Below are 21031 nucleotides of genomic sequence, written 5' to 3'. Positions count from 1 at the left end.
AGGTATTTGTTTGAAAACACTGTTTTATTTATTCTTGCATGGTCACAATTGAAATTAGCTCATTTTTGCTACAGCCCTTAAAAAGTTGTTTTTCGCGAGATGGACATCAAATAAATTCAATAAATAGAGAGGTCATGTGAGGTTAATTTAAACTCTACAGGAGTGTTGCCTAACAACTGGTTAATATCTGAGAAATGTTTCTGCTTTCAGCTGATGGGGGAGGGATACCATCAACCATGGTGTTCCCGACTCTGTGTGTAGGGCAAGATGGGGGACATCTTGCCTTTCCAGATAATTTCAGCCACTATGGGTAAAGATCACTTGGGGGTGAGAGATTCTTCCAATGTAATTTACTGAATCCCCTGCATGGATTACCCCTGTGGCTATGTAAGATAGGCAGAGATGAAGCTGACCACCAGATTGCAAGAACGCAAGCAAGTGGTTAGATAAGAAAGCTCAAACTCATTGGTAGCCTCCTACAGCAATGAACAAGGATACACATTCAATTTTGCAGCTACTAAGATTGTTGGGTGAGCAGGCACAAAAACAGCCAGAGAAGTGATTGAAGCCTGGGAAAGGGGCCCCTCGTCAGTCAACAGGAGTGCTGATTTACCACCAGCCTATCAAGTATTTCGAAGTCAAGGGATGGGCAGTACAAACAAGAGACAGTCAGTGACTTAATAGCCAGACAACAACACAACCCAATAAACATCTAAAAAGTGACATAAAACAGATACCATACAAATACCACTGACAGCACAGCACACACTCTGCTAGAGAGAAGTTCCCTGAAGAAGGCTCCAGCATGAGTCTGAAAACTCAAAAGACAAAACCTCTGGTCCTGGTGACTGACCCAGATTGGGTCCTACAATATGGGTTGACCCTGAAACACCATTCTGGGGACCTTTGAAAGCTTGACATTCTCTCCACTCCTGTTTAAATTCTACATGTCATCACTGGGCTAGGTCATTTCCATTAGAAGTCACATATCAGCAAGCTGCTCTCTTGTGCATGTCAACACAAGGCCAACCAAGTGATCCTGACAAGGTCTCCATTGCCTAGAAGTGGTTGGCATCCAGATGGGGAGGAAAAGGCTCAGTCTCAAACCTTCCAAAGGATGGGTGTCCATCCACAGGGGGGGAGAAAGTGTTTCCTATTTTACATGCTGATTTTGTGAATATTACCTTCACTTACTACTAGATCAAATCACTCTGTATAAATGTCAGCCCTGAAGCCAATTTCCCTGGATTCTGTTGGATATGTTACTTGGAACTCTGACAATACATTTCATTGGGCTCAAATAAAATCACACATTTGCTTAATTACTGTCTTTGCATATATGTTTCAACATCAACACACACCCTCTGAAGCAATGCCTGGCAAGGCAATATCAGCATTGATCCAGAATGACGTCAGTGTCATTGATTGATGTATTAATGTGATTGATTCTCAACTGAATTGCAATTCCCTAAAAGAAGCAGATTCACAGTCTGGGGTTTTTTCTGGTCTCCACTGGAACAATTGGTGGATTCAGTACCCAGGAGATGCTTTGTCCAACTTGTAGTGCTGTTGGAGTTTGCAAATGCCTTTCTTTCTTTCTTTCTTTCTTTCTTTCTTTCTTTCTTTCTTTCTTTCTTTCTTTCTTTCTTTCTTTCCTTCCTTCCTTCCTTCCTTCCTTCCTTCTTTCTTTCTTTCTTTCTTTCCTTTCTTTCTTTCATTTCTTTCTTTCTTCCTTTACTCCATTCCTTTCTGTCTGTCTGTCTGTCTGTCTGTCTTTCTTTCTTTTCTTTCTTTCCTTTCTTTCTTTCCTTTCTTTCTTTCTTTCTTTCATTTCTTTCTTTCTTTCTTCCTTTACTCCATTCCTGTCTGTCTGTCTGTCTGTCTTTCTCTTTCTTTCTTTCTTTCTTTCTTTCTTTCTTTCTTTCTTCCTTCCTTCCTTCCTTCCTTCCTTCCTTCCTTCCTTCCTTCCTTCCTTCCTTCCTTCCTTTTTTTGCTAACTTTTATCTTTTGGAGCCTTGAATACATGTGTTTTCTTGCCTCATAAGACTTGACTTTAAGCCTAATTTGGTTTTCAAAGACTCTTACAGTTAGCCTGTTAAGTTTCTTTTTCTCGAATCCTTTGCCAGAATAGACTGCTGTTTTACAAGATGCTAAGGATGTGTTGATTGCAGAAGAAGAAGATATAGTGAATTCAGAACAAATTACAGCTTGCTTACCTTCAAGTTAAAGCCATGTAATAACTCATGGATATAGAGCTATTAATCCAGTGCAGATTCAAGATAGCTAAGGTCTTTGATTGAAAAAGTGAACTACTGTAGGTGACTACAGAATTCCAGCCACTTTATTAAGCTGAAACATTTCGATTCTGCCAAGCCCAACCACAGGCATTTGAGCAATTGAAGGCAGTTCCTTATTTATGTGCAACAGCAACCACAAATTACTCACTGACCCATGTACATCATGCCTCTTTTCAAAATTCAAATATTTGGATTTTTCCTGCCTCACTTGACAGATCATCAATATTTTTTTAATGATAATAGCAACAAAGCCCAAAGAGGTTTTTAAAAAATACATCTTATTCCATGTAAAACTACATGTAAAACACATACTAAAATCTTATTAAATTCAAAATATTCCGCAATAGTAAATATAAATGTGGTCTATCCCTGCGTTAATTAGAAATTTTTATTTCTTATGATATTTTCTCTGCAATTCAGATGGGGCCTCAGTAGGATAATGTAGCATTTGGGGAAAAAGATACAAGTCAAGAGACCAGTCCCAGAGGCCAAGATGGAGAAGATCTCCACAGCCACCATGGACTTCCCTTTGGTGCTCAGGTAGGTGGGGAGGAAGGAGATCCAAACACTGCAAAAGACCAGCATGCTAAAAGTAATGAACTTTGCTTCATTGAAGCTGTTGGGCAATTTTCTAGCCACAAAGGCGACTATGAAACTGATGAGGGCCAGGAAACCCAAGTAGGCAAGAACAATATAAAACATTGAAGCTGAGCCCTCCTTACATTCCAAGATGGCCTCTCCTACCAAGGAGCGGAAGTCCAAGTTAGGAAATGGGGGAGATGTTCCCAGCCATGTGGCACAAAGAACTGCTTGAATGAGGGGACAGGCTATGATAATGGAGTTGGTCAGCAGCTTTCCTAAGAATATCCTTGCTTTGTTCCCTGGCTTGGTGGCCATGAAGGCCAGAACCACCATGACTGTTTTTGCCAACACAGAGGAAACTGCAAGAGAAAAGAGAATGGCAAAGGTAGTTTGTTGGAAGAGACAGGTGAGCTTCCCAGGTTGACCAATGAAGAGGAAGGAACAGAGGAAGCAAAGCAGGAGGGACACCAGGAGGATGTAGGTGAGATCTCGGTTGTTGGCCTTGACGATTGGAGTATCACGATGTTTAAGGAAAGTTGCCAGTACTGCAGATGTTATCATAGAGAGAGACAGAGTTAAAGATACTAAAGTGTATCCCAGAGGCTCTTGATAGGCAAGGAAGTGGATCTTCTTGGCAATGCAGTGGTCCTTATGCTTGTTGGGGTATTCGTCTTCTGGGCAAGGATCACAGTGGGCTGCATCTGAAATCAAGACTCGTTATCTAAAGGTTTTCAAGCACATCTGCCATGAGTATCATTCATGAATGTCCACTTTCTACTGTGGCCAACCCACAAATATAATGATGGAATGACCCATTGTGCACTTTATGGTGCATCAAAAAGTAATGATGACCTTGCTAGAGATCACTATCTGTTCAATCTGAGCTGACTTGGTCAGTTTGCTTTGGGGGAAAGAATACCCTCTCCAATGACTAGGAAGTTTCTTAATTACTGTATTGAGATTGTCTACTGTAAACCATAACCATGAGTAGTTATGTGTATGTATACTGGAACCCCCAAAGGAATCATAGATATGTCATCCAGAGAGCCTGCTACAGTGGTACCTTGGTACTTAACTGGTTTGAAACTCAGCAAATTTGGTACTCAACACATTTTGATGCAAAAATTTTGTCTCAGTACTCATTGTTTGTTTGGTACTCAACACATAAGCTTGATGTCAGGCCTGCAATTATATTCCTTTTAGAATCTTTGGCCTGCCACACTTTCTATTATTTCATTATGCTGTTTCATTAGTGTACTAATTGGGAGAGGAAATAGAAAGGAGTAGAATTGTAGAATGGGTTGTTGTCATTCCTTTCTAGAAGCCCAAGGTCATCTTTTGTCTCCGCACCTCGACACCTGACCAGAACCAGCGAGGTGGAGATGCCAGCGTGGAAGAAGAAGATTGGACCATGTGATGGATTTATGGGTGTGGGGACAAGATCATTAACTTTCAACTGGGTGGATTCCCTGGAAGCTTTTAGATTTGGGATTTCCACAGATTTACCAACATGTCTGTCTTATTAAAGTCTGTCTTATTAAATTGGAACTTTGATTAAAGTTATGTCTTCAACTCTGATTTAATTCTGCATGATATATGGAACGCTGACACGTGAACCTATCAGTTTCAGTTGCCTTATCGCTCACTACATGGCGGTCGCCTTCCTAAGCTCCTAAGCTTACCATGGAGCGTCCCGACTGGGTAGGAGGTTGCTGCCGGCCCTCATGTCATCGGAGGGCTGAGAATTGGGTAGCCCGACCACCCTGGCTTGTTTTGGGCTCGTTTTAGCCCACCAGGGTTGGTCGGAGAAGAACGGAGAGTGGAAGGAGCGGAGCGGCTGTGAGCAGCTGAGGAGGAAGCCGGGAGGCAATGGCGGCGGTGCGCGCAGCGGCGCGAAGGCGCGAAATTTGAACTGTGTTGCGAAAAAAATGCAAAAAAATGGGAAAAAAGCAAGAGAATGGCACCAAAGAGAACAAGGTTCTCCCTACGACTCCAGAGAAGACAACGAGGCACTGGAGGCTCCGGAGAGGTGAGCAGATCAGGGAGACAGTCAGGAACGGCAAAGGGAGATGGCTGCAGCGTTGGAGGTGTGGAAAGAGCTGCAGCCAGGGACTCCTCTAGGACATTTGGCTGTAGCCTGGCTGCTCCCATGCTCTCAGGAACCTGGAGAACCTGGAGAATGTTCCTATAATTTTTGAGAGCTTCACCCAAATTGCAATGATTACTGAGGCGCCGGATGGGGACCAAGATGAATGTGTTGGGGAACCAGAAGTGAGGAGAGGAACTAAAATAATGGCTGGGGATGGCCTAGAACTTCAGAGGCCACTGGAGGCCCGTTTCAGGGCTATGGATGGGCCTGACTGATTGCCTAGATTAAAAACAGCTGGGCTCAGAATGCCCCCCCCCACCCACTAAGGATCCCACATCTGAAATTATATCTATCCTCAACCACCTTAGACTGTTTCCCATTTTTTATGACATCTCTGCCTTGCTCCACTTTGGGAATATTTGAACATTTCCCCCCCACCCTCTTTCCAAGTACTATCTGGATACTAAAGCCTCCAGCTTTAGTATCCCATTAAGACCTTAGTCCTCCGGCTATTGACTTTTACTACCCGCACCCTTACCCAATTGGGCTTTAATATTCTATCAATTTATTCAAGGTTAGACCTGCTCCGCCTGCGGGAGGCCCCTCTCTCGCAGGTATGGCCCTTGGCTCTTACAAGGGCCTGCCTTGATGACGGGTTTGTGAACCCCGAGAGGTGGAAGAAACGGAAGCTGAGGGGATTTTTAGTCAAATGTTTTACATTGTTTTTAGGGGGTTCCAGGGAGGGGGGGGGGGTGGGTCAGACCAGGAGCGATGTGAGAGCCGGGCCTCCAGGTGTGGTCACGAGCAGAAGGGGCGGAAGGGAGGAGGAGGGGGAGGACACCATTCCTATACAGGGCTCTTTAATCCCAACGGTCGCAGGGAGGGGCAGATACGAGGACAGCTTAAGAACTTACAGTCGGTTGGGAGACCGTGGTTGCTGGTTACACCCGGTCGCTTGTACCAACCCCCGCGTTCTAGGTGGTCAAGAGTTACAGACCCAAGGCCTGAGGCTGTTGTTATGCAATGCGAGGTCCGTTGTTAACAAGGCCCCCCTCATTCACGATCTAATTTTAGAGGGGGAGCCGGACCTCGCGGGAATAACGGAGACCTGGTTGGGCCACGAGGGAGGTCTTCCCCTCGTCGAAATGTGCCCACCAGGCTACCGAGCATTTCACCAGCCCCGGGCCCAGGGAAGGGGAGGTGGGGTGGCAGCAATTATTCGGGAGGACTTAGAGCCGAGGGAGTCTACTGTGCCACAGACGTCCGGATGTGAATCCCTTGTTGTGAAATGGGGGCCTGGGAGACAGTTGGGCCTGCTGATAGTATACCTGGCTCCTCGCTATACATCAGCGGCCCTGCCCAAACTCCTCGAGCTGATCGCATCGGTGGCGGTTGAGACCCCCAAACTTTTAGTGATGGGGGATTTTAACCTGCCATCGATGGGAGAAGCATCAGAGGGGGTTCGGGAGTTCATGGCTTCCATGACAGCCATGGACCTGACTCAAATGATTCAGGGCCCGACACACGAGGGAGGACACACTCTGGACCTTGTTTTTGTCTCTGGCCAGTGGCTGAGTGATCTGGGAGGAGGGGACTTAACCATCACTCCCCTGTCATGGTCAGATCACTCACTCCTTCATCTTGACTTCCCTGGTGCTACCTCTCGCTGCAGGGAGGCGGAACCGGAAAGTTCCAGATGGTTCCGCCCCAGGCGCCTGATGGAACCTGATAGGTTCCAGACGGAGCTTGGGCCACCTCCTGTAACCTTGACCCGCCCCCGGGTAGAGGACCTGGTAGTTGCGTGGAATAATGCAACTGCCGGGGCCTTGAACCGGGTGGCGCCTTTGCGGCCTCTCCGGTGGCAACGATCCACCCTAGCCCCTTGGTTTACCGAGGAGCTAAGGGTGATGAAGTGCCGCAAGAGACGTCTAGAGAGTCGTTGGAGATCCTCTCGCTCCGAATTTGATCGAACACAGGCACGAGCCCATTTAAGGACGTACCTTGTGGCATTGAGAGTGGCCAAACGCCAATATTGTGCCACTCTCATTGCATCCGCGGAAAACCGCCCTGCCACCCTGTTTCAGGTGTCCCCCTCCCTCTTGTTTCAGAGGCCGCGGGAGGCCCCCCTACAGGGCAGGGCAGAGGAATTTGGTAAATATCTGCAGGATAAAATCGCTCAAATCCGGAAAGATTGGGTTCCTGTCAGTGATCCAATGGAGACGTCCATGGCGAGTCTTGAGGTATCGATCTGGGAGGAGTTTGACTTGGTTGCCATCGAGGATTTGGACAGATTGCGTGGACGACTGCGACCCACCACATGTTTATTGGACCCGTGCCCCTCCTGGCTTGTACTGGCATCCTGGGAGGTTACACGAGACTGGCTCCTGGGCCTAGTGAATGCTTCGCTGAGCGAGGGGTCTCTCCCGGCCGCCTTGAAAGAGGCGGTGGTGAGACCCTTGCTCAAGAAGCCTTCCCTGGACCCTTTGGAGCTGGCCAATTATCGTCCTGTCTCCAACCTTCCCTTTTTGGCGAAGGTTGTAGAGAGTGTGGTGGCCTACCAGTTTCCACGACATCTGGAGGAAAATGATTATCTAGACCCGCGCCAGTCCGGCTTCCACCCGGTCACAGCACGGAGACGGCCTTGGTCGCGTTGGTGGATGATCTCTGGAGGGCCAGAGATAGAGGTTGTTCCTCTATCCTGGTCCTATTAGACCTCTCGGCGGCTTTTGATACCATCGACCATGGTATCCTGCTGCGCCGGCTGGAGGGGTTGGGGGTCCGGGGCACCGTTTTGCGGTGGTTCGGCTCCTACCTTTCTGACCGGACGCAGCGTGTGTTGGCAGGAGAAGAGAGGTCGACCCTACGCCCCCTTACTTGTGGGGTGCCACAGGGGTCGGTCCTCTCGCCACTCCTGTTCAACACATATATGAAGCCGCTGGGTGAGATCATCCGTGGTTTCGGGGTGGGATACCATCTGTACGCTGATGATACTCAGCTGTACTTTTCCACCCCGAACCACCCCAACGAGGCCATCGAAGTGATGTCCCGGTGTGTGGAAGCCATACGGATCTGGATGGATGACAACCGACTCAAGCTCAACCCCTCCAAGACGGAGTGGCTGTGGGTACCAGCTCCCCGGTTCAGCCAATTAATTCCATCATTGGCCATTGGGGGCATTCAACTTGCCCCCGTGGAGCGGGCGCGCAATTTGGGCGTCCTCCTGGATGCCCGGCTGTCCATGGATGACCATGTGACAGCCGTGGCAAGGGGGGCGTTCCACCAGGTTCGCCTGGTGCGCCAATTGCGCCCCCTACTGGACCGGGACGCTTTACGCACAGTCACTCATGCGCTGGTGACGTCCCGCTTGGACTACTGTAACGCTCTCTACATGGGGCTTCCCTTGAAATGCACCCGGAGGCTACAGTTGGTCCAGAACGCAGCCGCGCGGGTAATTATGGGGAGTACTAGGTACTCCCATGTGACACCGTTCCTGCGCGAGCTGCACTGGCTTCCTGTGGTCTATCGGGTGCGTTTCAAGGTTTTGATAATAATCTTTAAAGCGCTCCATGGCTCAGGACCTAGTTACTTGCGGGATCGTATTCTGCCCCATACATCCCTGCGACCACTCCGCTCGCACAGAGAGGGCCTCCTCCAGGTGCCGTCCACTAGACAGTGTCGGGGGGCGGCGCCTAGGAGTAGAGCCTTCTCTGTGGCGGGCCCAGCCCTGTGGAATGACCTCCCTCCGGATATTAGGAATACCTCTGACCTCCGCTCCTTTCGTATTAAGCTTAAGACCCACCTATTCCAAGCAGCTGGCCTGGCTCAACTTTGATCTAACCATATCGCTCCTGACGGGTTTTTACTGGGTATTTTAATTATATTTACTTATCTAGGGGTTTTTAAATACTGTATTTTAATTGTTTTATTTATCAGCCGACCTCCTCCTTGTGTATGTCTCGGTATATGTCTCTGCTATATGTTTGTTTTGTCCACATATTTATTTCATATGTTTCATTGTACGCCGCCCCGAGTCCTTCGGGAGAGGGTGCGGCTAAGAAATAAATATTTATTATTATTATTATTATTATCATTCTTAATGGAAAAAAACATTGGTTTGGTACTCATCATTTTTAGTACTCATCACGCCTCCTGGAACCAATTAATGATGAGTACCACTGTATTTCGTTTGTTTGTACATTATATTTTGATTATCTCTGGGTCAATTTCTCTGCTTTGTACTTCACTTCCAGTCTTTTTTATTTTATTTATTTATTTATTTATTTTTTGTAGGGAAGAGTTAAGAGATTGGAATGGGACAACTCACCCACAGCCAACTTTCTGTGGGACAACTTGCCATGGACAGCTCACCATTCAACAATTCAATTTAATTATTTTAAATAATTAAAAAAATATTTTAATTTTTGCCATTCACATTTCATTTTGTCCCTCCTTTGGCATCCTTTCTTTAATTATTCTATTTCACTATTTCTTTGATATTTCTCATCTCACTGTGAGTTGTCCTGTGATGAGTTGGCCATGGTGAGTTGGCCGTGGCCAGTTGTTGATGACCCTAGGAGATTTAGACAGACAGATCTTCTTTCTCAGATAAGTCTAATAATTTCCTGGAAAATAATAATTTTCTCGGAAGACAAAAGAAACACATCTGAAAAGCTTGAAGCACAAACTTCACTTCTTTGGGAAAAGACTGTTAATTTGTTTCCCCAATTTGATTTGACAACAAACAGACTAGTAGGGAACCAATGAATTCTGCCCTCAAATTACCCTGCATTGAATTCTAGTTGAGACTCTGGAAAGAGTGCAGAGAAGAGCAAAAAAGATGATTAGGGGAAAGGAGGCTAAAGCATAGGAAGAATGGTTGCTGGAATTGGGTATGTCTACTTTGATTGAAACAAGGACTAGGGGAGACATGGTAGCAGTCTTCCAATATCTCAGGGGCTGCCACAAAGAAGAGGGAGTCAAGCTATTCTCCAAGGCACCTGAGGGTAGAACAAGAAGCAACGGGTGGAAACTAATCAAGGAGAGAAGCAACTTAGAACTAAGGAGAAATTTCCTGACAGTTAGAACAATTAATCAGTGGAACAGCTTGCCTCCAGAAGTTGTGAATGCCCCAACACTGGAAGTCTTTAAGAAGATGTTGGATAAGCATTTGTCTGAAGTGGATTATGGTATACTGCTTAAGCAGGGGGTTGGACTAGAAGACCTCCAATGTCCCTTCCAATTATGTTATCCTATTCTATTCTAAATTGATGAGAGATGAGAAAGTGACCTGGGGAAAGGGAGAGGAGAGTTTAGATAAATAAACTGATAGGTTCTGCTCAAAAATATGAATACTTTGAACCATGTCAATCTTACCAAAATGACAAGAAAAGCAATAAATATTTTGATCTATTGAATGGATTGCTTAGTTCTGAAAGATGCACATTTAAGGTCTGCTTTACCTGTCTGATTAGAAATTGTCCCTTCTGGACAAGGGTTACATTGGTAGCAGCAAACCTGCTCTCCTTCTGGAACTTTTCTCATCTCTCCTGCCTGACACCTCTTCCTGCCACACCTGGCAAAGGGCACCTTCTGAAAGAGAAAGCAGAAATTCTTAAGATGACTAAGCGATTTGAAAGGGTTTATTTATTGCTCTCCACAATCCTATTTCCATATTCAGAATGTCTTCAAAAGAAGACAGTTCACCAGGGTCTACCAGAAGCCAAGAACAGCTCATGCAGGACTATGGCCAGTGCCACTCCTAATCCACAAATGGATGATGGCAATTGGAACTGGGACCTCCACATACAAAGGAAAGCTTGTAACGCTTCAGCTACAGCTAAGACAAAGAATTTTGAGGATCTGTTTCAACAGGAACAGTCCCTAGAAATCACTGTTTCTGTCTCTGATTACATTTTGAGCTTCAAGCATAAATTCTTCCAAATCTGAAACGTTTGTGCATTGATATAAGTCAGAATTCAAATATGTTACATGCAAAGCAGTTTTTATTCACCCAATAGCCATCATTATTTCCTGAGTCAATAGACCTGTTGTCCAGTTGATAGGATGTTCTGCATCCCCAGGAGAGAATGAATCTTTCCATGAAATTATATCTCCTTACAGTCAGGGGTGAAATTCAGCAGGTTCTGACAGGTTTTGGAGAACCGATAGCGGAAATTTTGAGTAGTTTGGAGAACCGGCAAATTCCACCTCTGGCTGGCCCCAGAGTGGGGAGGGAATGGGGATTTTACAGTATCCTTCCCCTGGAATGGGGTGGGAATGGAGATTTTGCAATATCCTTCCCCTGCCACGCCCACCAAGCCATGCTCACAGAACCAAAGGTATAAAAAAATGAATTTCACCACTGCTTCCAGCTCACCTTTGTGGCCCAGATGATTGCATCTTTGTTAATGGTGAAATCCTGGCCTGAGGGAGCCCTGGGATTGATTTCCCCAACTTTTATGGGGAAAAAAGATTGATTGGGGCAGAGAATCCAGTTGAGAAGATCATATTGAGCTGATCCCAATCCATTTTCTGAGAACGAGACTTCATCTCCAGCACTGTTGTTGAATTGGACCTTCCTCAAGTAGTAAAGAATCTGAAAGAAAAGAGACCTTCAGAAATTGGAATACTTTCCTGAAGGACATCCTGGCTTCTGTCATTCTGTGCTGGCCAACATATTAGGAGATATGTGTATGTCTAAGAAGCAAGAGTTGCCTTGGTGGAGATCTGAGTAATCAGGACTAACAACAAATATTTGACTCTTTCCTTAACAGTACAAAATTGTCCCTGTACACTGGTCATTTGTATGATGGTTTCTTCAAGTCCACTTTTACTGAAACCTAAACATGAAAATTGAAATGCATGCTACAAAATTCATTGTATGGTTTTATTCCTGGGATAATTGGCTATGTACATTTTTAAATGTTTACTTTGGACCAAGGACTTGGGAAATGATTAAATAATTTCTATCAGAACAGTGATAGAATTGGAACTGTTCCAATTTGACTGACTTTCCCTATCTGACAATCAGGTCTGACCGGAGTGTGTGACGGGGGAGGGGGGGAGGGCACGTGAAAGGAAGTGCCTGCCTTGATTTGTCACTTCTCTGCCCATAGAGGTTCAATGTCCAATGTTTAGCCTTTGTCTGACAAACGTCTGATGAATTTCAGACCAGGAACCCCAGTGGACCTGTTCAATTCTCCCCGTGTGTATTGAAGTTGTTTTCACACAATCAAAAGAGAAGCACTACAAATGGCAAACTGAACAAATGTGGTTTTATGCAATTTCTTTCTTTTTGTATATCCAAACTTTTTTGGATGCCCTATTTGGATATGCTGACATTTTCTGGATATACCACTTCTGCCACCATTTTGTCAGGGGTTCTGTTAAATATACCTAAGTGAGTGGGCTCCAAAATCCAAAAGAGCCAACGCAACCACGCAAGTCCCTTGGCATCCATACAAGCACTCAAGGGAGAATACTCACTGCCCACTACTCCATTCTTTCCCACTTCAGCTATAACTCTTTCACTATTCCTACAACTATTGCTTTTTGTGAGTCTTACTGCTGAAGAACAGTTTCTCTACCTGATTCAAGCTGCTTTATTTCCCCAGACAGTCATGCACCAACCACAACACCTAACCCTTAGCTGCCTCTCCACTCAGTTTTATAGCCACTGTCAGGGTTCCAAGTTCCAAGTAACAGACCCAATGTAATCAAAACTCTGAGGATTGGAGTTTCCTCAAAGTAAGACTTTATTAGGAATGTGATATTGGCACAGCTGGTGAAAACTTGACTCTGAAGGGCCTGAAGTTTTCCCCACTCAAATCAAACCCCAAAGTTCTTGCCCCCAGGTCACACGTCCATCACGTAGTTCAGATTACAGTCCAAACTCCAGCTGGCTTTAATCCAGGCATTTCCAGCACCTGGTGAGAAGATCCTTGGCTCCCACGGGAAAGAATGCTGTTTTGGCTACACATCCCACAGCTTTCTATCTCCCCCCTCACAACACAACAGCAGCAACCGGCCTCATTGTGGCAGCCCTAAAGATGCTGCAAAATAGCTTCTGGGCTGATGGCCACCAGTTGCTCTGCTGGTTAGGGAGAGACCTTTAAAAGCTGTTATAGGCAATCTGCCTTCTCATAATAACTTCTCATAGTACAGATATTTAATCAGTAATTCAAGAAATCCATATAGGAAGGGCCTGGGGACTGGATAAAAGCCATAGAAATTACCTGCCAAGACTGGAGATTTGAGATCTTCTTTCCAAACTTATTCACAATTTGTTGGGTTACTGATCCATATCTTGCATGCAACGCATGCGCCACAGCATAAATGGCATTATAGATATTATAACTTTCACCTGTCATGCTGGTCTCAAAGATGTAAGCCGGCACATTCTCTAAATTCTCCTTTCCCGAGCATGTTTTTTTCCCCCTTTTAGGGCTCTCTCCTGGTTTGTGAATCATGCAGCCAAAGAGCCTTTCCCACCATGGAGACAGGAAAAGATCCCCTCGTGGGTTCAAAGGGTCTAAAGACAGGAGGAAGTGGCTGAATTCGGAGACATCTCCAGTGTGATGCCTAAAATGCAAAGCCCCATGGAAGGGCTTTAGAAGTTGCAATATGTTTTTAGATCCCACCACATTCAGTTTCCAATGGGAAGTCAGGATCCAAACTTTCTGAAATGGTGTGTTTCTCATTACTTCATGGCCATACACAGCCACCTGCACGTTTGCACTGCTACTGGAATCTCCAAACAGAATAATCACTTCAGCTTTAGACCAAGTCTTGAAGACATGAAGCAATTTTGACTGTGTAGTAGCAAAGATGTTGGATTTCAACTTTTCAGTGAAGGCCAGGCAGATCTCCTTCTCCTTGAGCATTGGCACCAGAGACGAGATGAAATGTTCTCCCTGGTCATCTTCAGGGGCCAGAAGCCCAACCCAGTTCCACTGGAAATGCAGGAGCAGCTGGACTAAGCCCACATACTGAGGAAATTCACTGGGGTTAATCCGGAAGAAGGAAGGATGAACTGTGCTGTCTTCATGTGAGAACTTAAAGTCAACACCAAGCTGAAAGTGTTTAGGGAGATTTAAGGGGAAATCACTGTGTCCTGTCTTGCCCCATGAGTCAGGTTCAATGACTTTGTGAGTTTTAGGTTGTTCCTTTCTAAGGAAGAACCACAAGTTACATATTTTGTCTAGTTGTGACATGACAGAAGTCTAGGGAACAAATGCATTCAAATTGACTCAAATCAATCTGGCTGAATCAAATTCATTTAAAAAGTTTCACTTTTATGAAGAATAATTTAGGAAAGAATTCCTGTTGTCAAGTGCAGCATTTCAAAAACATATCAGTACCTTTTGGGGTTAAATAAAAATATGTCTTGACAAATAAAGTACAAAAATGAATTCAACTATGGTGTAGATTTGTCTGAGTCACGTACTCTTCAAATATCCACCCCAATGCTTTTGTTTTTATTGTTGGCTTCTGTGTCTGTTTCTGTTGTTTGTCTACACTAAATTGCATCCAATGGAGCCTCCTTACCTTTGGGACTTTGAAGATGCTGAAGATGGAGGCCATCAGCCTTGAGGATTTGGAGTTGAGACCTCCAACGACAGAGAGCAGAGGGTCCTGCCTGTCACATTTGAAACCTGGAATCATTTTCCTTCGAGTGGAGAGCAGGGAGAGGCTGGTTGAGGAAATTGACATCTCAATCTGGAAATTGCTGTAGATATTGAAGCCAAGGGTGATGTTGGGCAGCAGAACCAAATCCTTGTTGATCTCGGAGACTGCAAAGACTAAGGCCATGAAGTGCTGATAGTTCTTGGCTATAAATCTACAGTAGGGAAGAAAAATACCCACGAGAGAAAGCATTACAGGGAAGTGTGTTTACTAGCAGAGGTTGCCTTTTGAATGTACTATGGAGCAGGAAGCCTTCAATTGACTGAACTTGCCTGATTTTTACACAAAGGTCCTTGATTGAACTTGGATGGTTTTGTGAAAACTCAAAAAAGAAACCAGTCTATATCCCAGACCATTTTATACCCCTGTGTCATTCCTCACTTCTTTATTTTGCCTCTGTGTCGGCAAGAAGGACTAGGGGTGCCATGATAGTAGTATTCCAGGATTTGAGGGGCTGCCACAAAGAGGAGAGGCTCAATTTATTTTCCAAAGCTCCAAAAGGTAAGACAAGAAACAATGGATGGGAACTAATCAAGGAGAGAAGCAACCTGGAATTAAGGAGATACTTTCTAACAGTGAGGACTATTAACCAGTGGAACGGAAGTTGCCTTCAGACGTTGTGGGTGCTCCATCACTGGAGGTTTTTAAGAGGAGACTGGACAGCCACATGTCTGAAATGGGGTAGGGTCCTGCTTGTGCAGGGGGCTGGACTAGAAGACCTTCAAGGTCCTTTCCGGTTCTATTCTGAGTAATCCTTCCCAATTGTTGAACATCCAAACCAATGCTGAGCACAAACTGGAGTTGCAGCATACATTCCCTGAAAGCCATTATTCATGAGCTGATTCCAAAAACTGAGTGTTGTCCTTTTTTCACATTGGAAAAGAATTGAGCTTTCATTTCACTTTTCCAGTGGATTTTTAATCTATTATTATAATTATTATTTTTAAAGTAATATTGTAAGTCAATTTTTTAAGGAAACCAACATAATTTCTAAGGTGTTGTCCTGCCTCACTTTTTAGCTGATTTATCACTGTTCTATTGTAGAGTTCTGGAAAGATTGAGAATTATCCCCTATTTTATGAACTTGGCAGGCTATGGAGAAAATCACAAAGATTTGAAGTATGCTAGGATAGAATAAATGCAGGAGAAAAAGCAATGGACAGAAACTAATCCAGGAGGAATTTCCTGACAGTTAGAACAATTAAGCATTGAAATGACTTTCCTCCAGAAGTTGTAGGGACTCCAATACAGGGAGGTTTTAAGAAGAGATTGGACAACCATTAGTCTGAAATGGTATAGGGCTTTCTGCCTGGGTAGGGGGTTGGACTAGAAGACCTCCAAGATCCCTTCCAACTCTGTTATTCTGTTATTCTGCTAACTGAGTTGGGAGGGAGCCTTGGAGGTCTTCTAGCCCAACCCACTGCACAAACAAGAGATCCTACACCATTCCAGACAAGTGGCTGTCCAGTCTCTCCTTAAACCCCTCCAGCGATGGAGGGTCTTAAGGATATTCATGGAGGACATTAGAAACATCCCCAGAACAAGGATTTCTGAAAGTAGGCCCTGAGTCCAAAACAAAGTAAAGAGTTATTTATATATTTCCTCTCCAGATAAAAAAAAAACTTACACAAGTTGAAGATGAAGCAAAGTTGGCCTTTTTTGAAAGTCTGGGATGTTGGATGAAATCATGGTTGTCAGAAGAAAATTCCCACCAATAATGAGTTCACCAGACCTGTAATAGTTCAATTTTTCCTGTATCTGGAAAGGGGTTGTCAGCACACATTCAGCCGGTATCCTCTTAGCAGCAGGTGGGACCAGGATCCAGAAGAGCATCAGCAAGAGAAGAAGCCCAGTCATTATTGTCACTTTCCCTCCTAGATCAGAAATCCAGGTTTGTGCAGAAACTGAATTGCAGATAGCACTGAAAATCTTACAAAAGCTTTAGCACAATGGATGCTGGCTATGCCACCTGGGTGGCCTCAGGACAAATTTATATCAACCATTTTTCCTCTTATCTCTGTTTGGGCTGCGACCAACGAGAAAACTGAGGCTAGCTGAGTCTGACCAAACCCAGGAATTAGCTGTTTGCAAGACATGCTAATATTACCTGTCCTGCTCCCACTTTAAGAACTAAGAGCATATTGTTTAAAGCAGGTTTTATCTTTGAAGGTTTGTGTGGGTAGAAATCCACAGGGGATACATTAAGAATTATTGCTCTTATGATAATTGCAAGGAAAAGCAATTGTCCTCCCTATTTAGCACTAGGTTGTTGTTTTTTAACACACCAGAAGGGTAAAATTATGTATGTGTCTCTTGTTGTCAATTCACAGAACAACTTTACTTTAGAGACAAGGTGAAATTGGGTTTGGGGCCTACAGAAAACTGAGCAACTACATGCAAGATGGAGTTTGGCCTGGGTGTTAATGGGGATGGTGGCACTATGTGTGAATAATAGTATCAATTTTCAATGGGAAAACTGACTTATTTACAACCACATGGCAGGGAAAGGAATTAAAAACTAACTTCTCACATAGATCATAACAATAGGTAGGAAGATCTCCCAAGATGTCAGGCTAATGTGAATTATATAGTGTTGTCTAACAACTAGTTGTAGCCAGAAAATGGAGTCTTCTGTGTTTTTTCTTGTGAGATACTCATGGTAAACCGTTGAACTGGCTGAGATAATAGGAATGAGTATTTCATTTTATGTGATTCTCTCCATTCTCTGAAGGTCTTTCCATTCAATGTTGGTTGGACCCCAAATCCTTCATGCTTTTCATTTCGAGGCCATGTATCATCCATATCCTGAGGACGTTCAATTGTACAACCAGGGTTTGACCACTCAATGCTGTCAATGTTTTTGTTTTCATGGCTGAAGACCATTGGATGGGGAGGAACAGTCTCAATTTTAATCCTAGTAAAATCAAGCACCTATGGATGGTTGCAGAGGTGGCATTCAGCCGGTTCAGACCAGTTTGGGTGAACTGGTAGCAGGGATTTTGAGTAGTTTGGAGAGCTGGCCAATACCACTTCTGGCTGGCCCCACCGTCCCACCTCCATTGTTCCCTGCCCTATATTCCCTTGTTTTTTTTTTAGCTCAGCTGATTCGCATGGCAGAGTGGATTGTCATCCTCAGGTGAGCTTAAACAGCTCAGCTCACAAACACTGACACTGAGATTGGTCACATGTGCAAAGCACGCGCTCATGGAACCTGGCGCTGGTGACGTCTCGTCTGGATTACTGTAATGCTCTTTACATGGGGCTTCCCTTGAGATGCACCCGAGGACTGCAGTTGGTCCAGAACGTGGCCGCGCGGGCAGTGATGGGGAGTACGAGGTACTCCCATGTGACACCTCTCCTGCGCGAGCTGCACTGGCTCCCTGTAGTCTTTCGGGTGCGTTTCAAGGTGTTGATCACTATCTTTAAAGCGCTCCATGGCATAGGACCTAGCTATTTGCGGGATCGTATCCTGCCCCATACATCCCTGCGACCAATTCGCTCTCACAGGGAGGGACTTCTCCGGGTGCCGTCCACCAAGCAATGCCAGAGGGTGGCACTGAGGGGTAGGGCCTTTTCTGTGATGGGCCCAGCCCTCTGGAATGACCTTCCCCCCGACATTAGGACAGCAACCAATCTCCACTCCTTCCGCACAAAACTCAAGACCCACCTATTCCAACTAGCCGGCCTGGCCTGAATTATAGCTATTTTCTAATCCCTCTGGATAAAATTTTAAATTAAGTTTGACTTTGGGTATTTTAATTGTTTTTACTTGCATTTTGCTGTTCTTAATTAATTGATTATTTATTTATTATGTGTTGTACAATGCTTTTTGTATATCTCCTCCTTGTTATTTATTTGTTGTGTAATAAATTGTACGCCGCCCCGAGTCCCTTGGTGGAGAGGGTGCGGCATATAAATTAGATAAATAAATAAATAAATAAATAAATAAATAAATAAATAAATAAATAAATAAAATCCATTTTAAGGCACAACATGCTGCATCTTAACAGAACATACACACTTGGGGGTTTTAGGGGTGTCCTACCCCCACAGTATTTGTTTCCAGAGAGTAATTCATCTGTGTACCAAGTTTGGTTGAAATTGCTTGTTCCAGAGTTATGCTGTAATATACACACCCACAGCCATTTTTATATATATGTATATAGAAGATTACAAATATTTAAAGCTAGGCATGGTTGATGGATATCTGAGTGATCAGGAGCAGCATCAAATCAGAAGAATCTATTCATAGGACATGAGAGACTGACCCCCAAAACCCTAAGATATTTTGTTATCTAGTGTTTTTATCATGGCTTCTTTAATAAATGTTTAATAGAATGCACATATTCCTCAGGTTATCACAGTCCACTTAGTGGCCATTCAAAATTACTACACACACACACCCTCCCAAAAGCCCCTATTGATTCATTCCTGAACAATTTCAGATAGGTGGCTGTCCAATCTTTTCTTAAAGACCTTCAGTGACGGAGCACCCGGAACTTCTGTTCCACTCATTGATTGTCCTCATTGTCAGGAAGTTTCTCCTTAATTCCAAGTTGCTTCTCTCCTTGATTAGTTTCCATTCATCGCTTCTTGCCCTGACTTCAGGTGCTTTGGAGAATACCACTGTGTTGTAACTCAAGGACTACTCTTTACTGCTTTTTGGTAAGTGCTGAATGTGTAAAATAAAGAACTATTCTATTCTATTCTATTCTATTCTATTCTATTCTATTCTATAGCAGCCATGTTTGACCAGATGCCAAGCAGGTCATGTTCCAAAATCTTCCACTAGGGGCAGGATCTGTCAAATTACCTTGCCTTGTCTTGAAAAGAATCATTCTAGGGTTTGTTGGGACTCGGATGTCCTCACTTTTCTCTTTGTTCATGCCTGCAATTCAGCTTCTGCATGAATCTTGGTTTATGGTTTAAGAGGGACAAGAATGACTGGGCTGCCTCTTTTGCTGCTGCTCTTCTGCATCTTGCCTCCAACTACTGCTAAGAGGAGGCAATGTGTGTTGAGGAATTTCTTCAAGCCTAAAGAAGAATGGCACTATTACAGGCCTGATGATCTCATTATTGGTGGGAATTTATCCCTGAGAACTCTTATGGACCCCAGTGTCCCAGACTTTGTAGTGACCAAAACTGGATGCAGTACTCTAGGTGTGGACTTACTAAGACTTTATAGAGTGGTATTAGTGCCTCACTTGACCTGTTAATGCAAAATAGGAATTTGTTGGCTTTTTTGCACCATCCTTCCCCCAACATGGGGAAGAAATGGGGATTTTGCAGCATCCTTCCCCCAGGAGTGGGGAGGGAATAGGGATTTTTCACCATCCTTTCCCCCGGAGTGGGGAGCGAATGGGGATTTTGCAGCATCCTTCCCCCAGGAGTGGGGAGGGAATGGGGATTTTGCACCATCCTTCCCCCAGAAGTGGGGAGGAAACGAAGATTTTGCAGTATCCTTCCCCCAGGAGTGGGGAGGAAATGGGGATTTTGCAGTATCCTTTCCCCAGGAGTGGGGAACGAATGGGGATTTTGTAGCATCCATTCCCCAGGAGTGAGGAGGGAATAGGGATTTTGCACCATCCTTCCCCCAGGAGTTGGGTGGGAATGGGGATTTTGCAGTATCCTTTCACCAGAAGTGGGGAGGAAATGGGATTTTGCACTATCCTTTCCCCAGAAGTGGGGAAGAAATGGGGATTTTGCTGTATCCTTCCCCCAGGAGTGGGGAGAGGACGGGGATTTTGTAGTATCTTTCCCCTGCCATGTCCACAAAGCCATGTTCACAAAACTACACCACACCCGCAAAGCCACACCCAAAAAACCAGTAGTAAATTTATTTGAATCCCACCACTGGTCAGTTTCTCTATCTACGCAGGAGACCTTTGAACCAGCTGGGCTCAAAGGAAAGAATTCATGGTTTTATGTCCTTCTCTCCTTTCTCTGAAGCTGTTCCCGGTCAGTCTGGGTTGAAGGGGAGAAACTGAGCCAAACCCCCTGCTTGTTTTTTTCTTGTTTTTTTTAAAGTTTTATTGAGGTTTACTAGAACATAAACTACTGTGAAAATAAAAGATTTAAAAATGGGGGGAATTGGAGAGAATGTAGGTGATGGTGGTGGTTTGGGGAGGGGAGAAGTCCCAGTAAATAAGTGATTGGACGTTCTGATCAGCACACACTTTGTGACTGTGTGGTGACTTTGTAAGCATTACTGCCCTGTGTCCCCAGAATTCTGGTTTCCCCAGGAGGTTGCCAAGGGGTATTGTATTCAGGTGATCATTTTCTCTGCCGTGGAGGATGGGCCTCAGCAGGAAGTGCCAATGTTTTTGCAGGAAAGCCAAACCCAGAGACCAACCATTGAGAAATCCAGGGCCATTTTTAT

General features: G+C 44.6%; 1 protein-coding gene across 1 annotated transcript; it reads right to left on the bottom strand.

Moving 5' to 3' along the window:
* Window positions 1-4663: 4663 nt before the first annotated feature.
* LOC309384035 (uncharacterized protein) lies at window positions 4664-16656 on the bottom strand (the record flags this gene model as incomplete). The annotated part of the gene is made up of 5 exons (XM_081937192.1): window positions 16280-16656; window positions 14515-14806; window positions 11345-11563; window positions 10428-10557; window positions 4664-4791 (listed from the first exon to the last, which is right to left on the bottom strand). The coding sequence occupies exons 1-5, from the start codon at window positions 16507-16509 to the stop codon at window positions 4664-4666; spliced, it is 999 nt and encodes a 332-aa protein (XP_081793318.1). The 5' UTR covers window positions 16510-16656.
* Between the last annotated feature and the right edge of the window lie 4375 nt (window positions 16657-21031).

Source organism: Natrix helvetica, assembly GCF_964273705.1.
Source record: "Natrix helvetica genome assembly, chromosome: 1".
Lineage (NCBI taxonomy): Eukaryota > Metazoa > Chordata > Lepidosauria > Squamata > Natricidae > Natrix > Natrix helvetica.
This window is presented reverse-complemented; position numbering and strand designations above follow the sequence as displayed.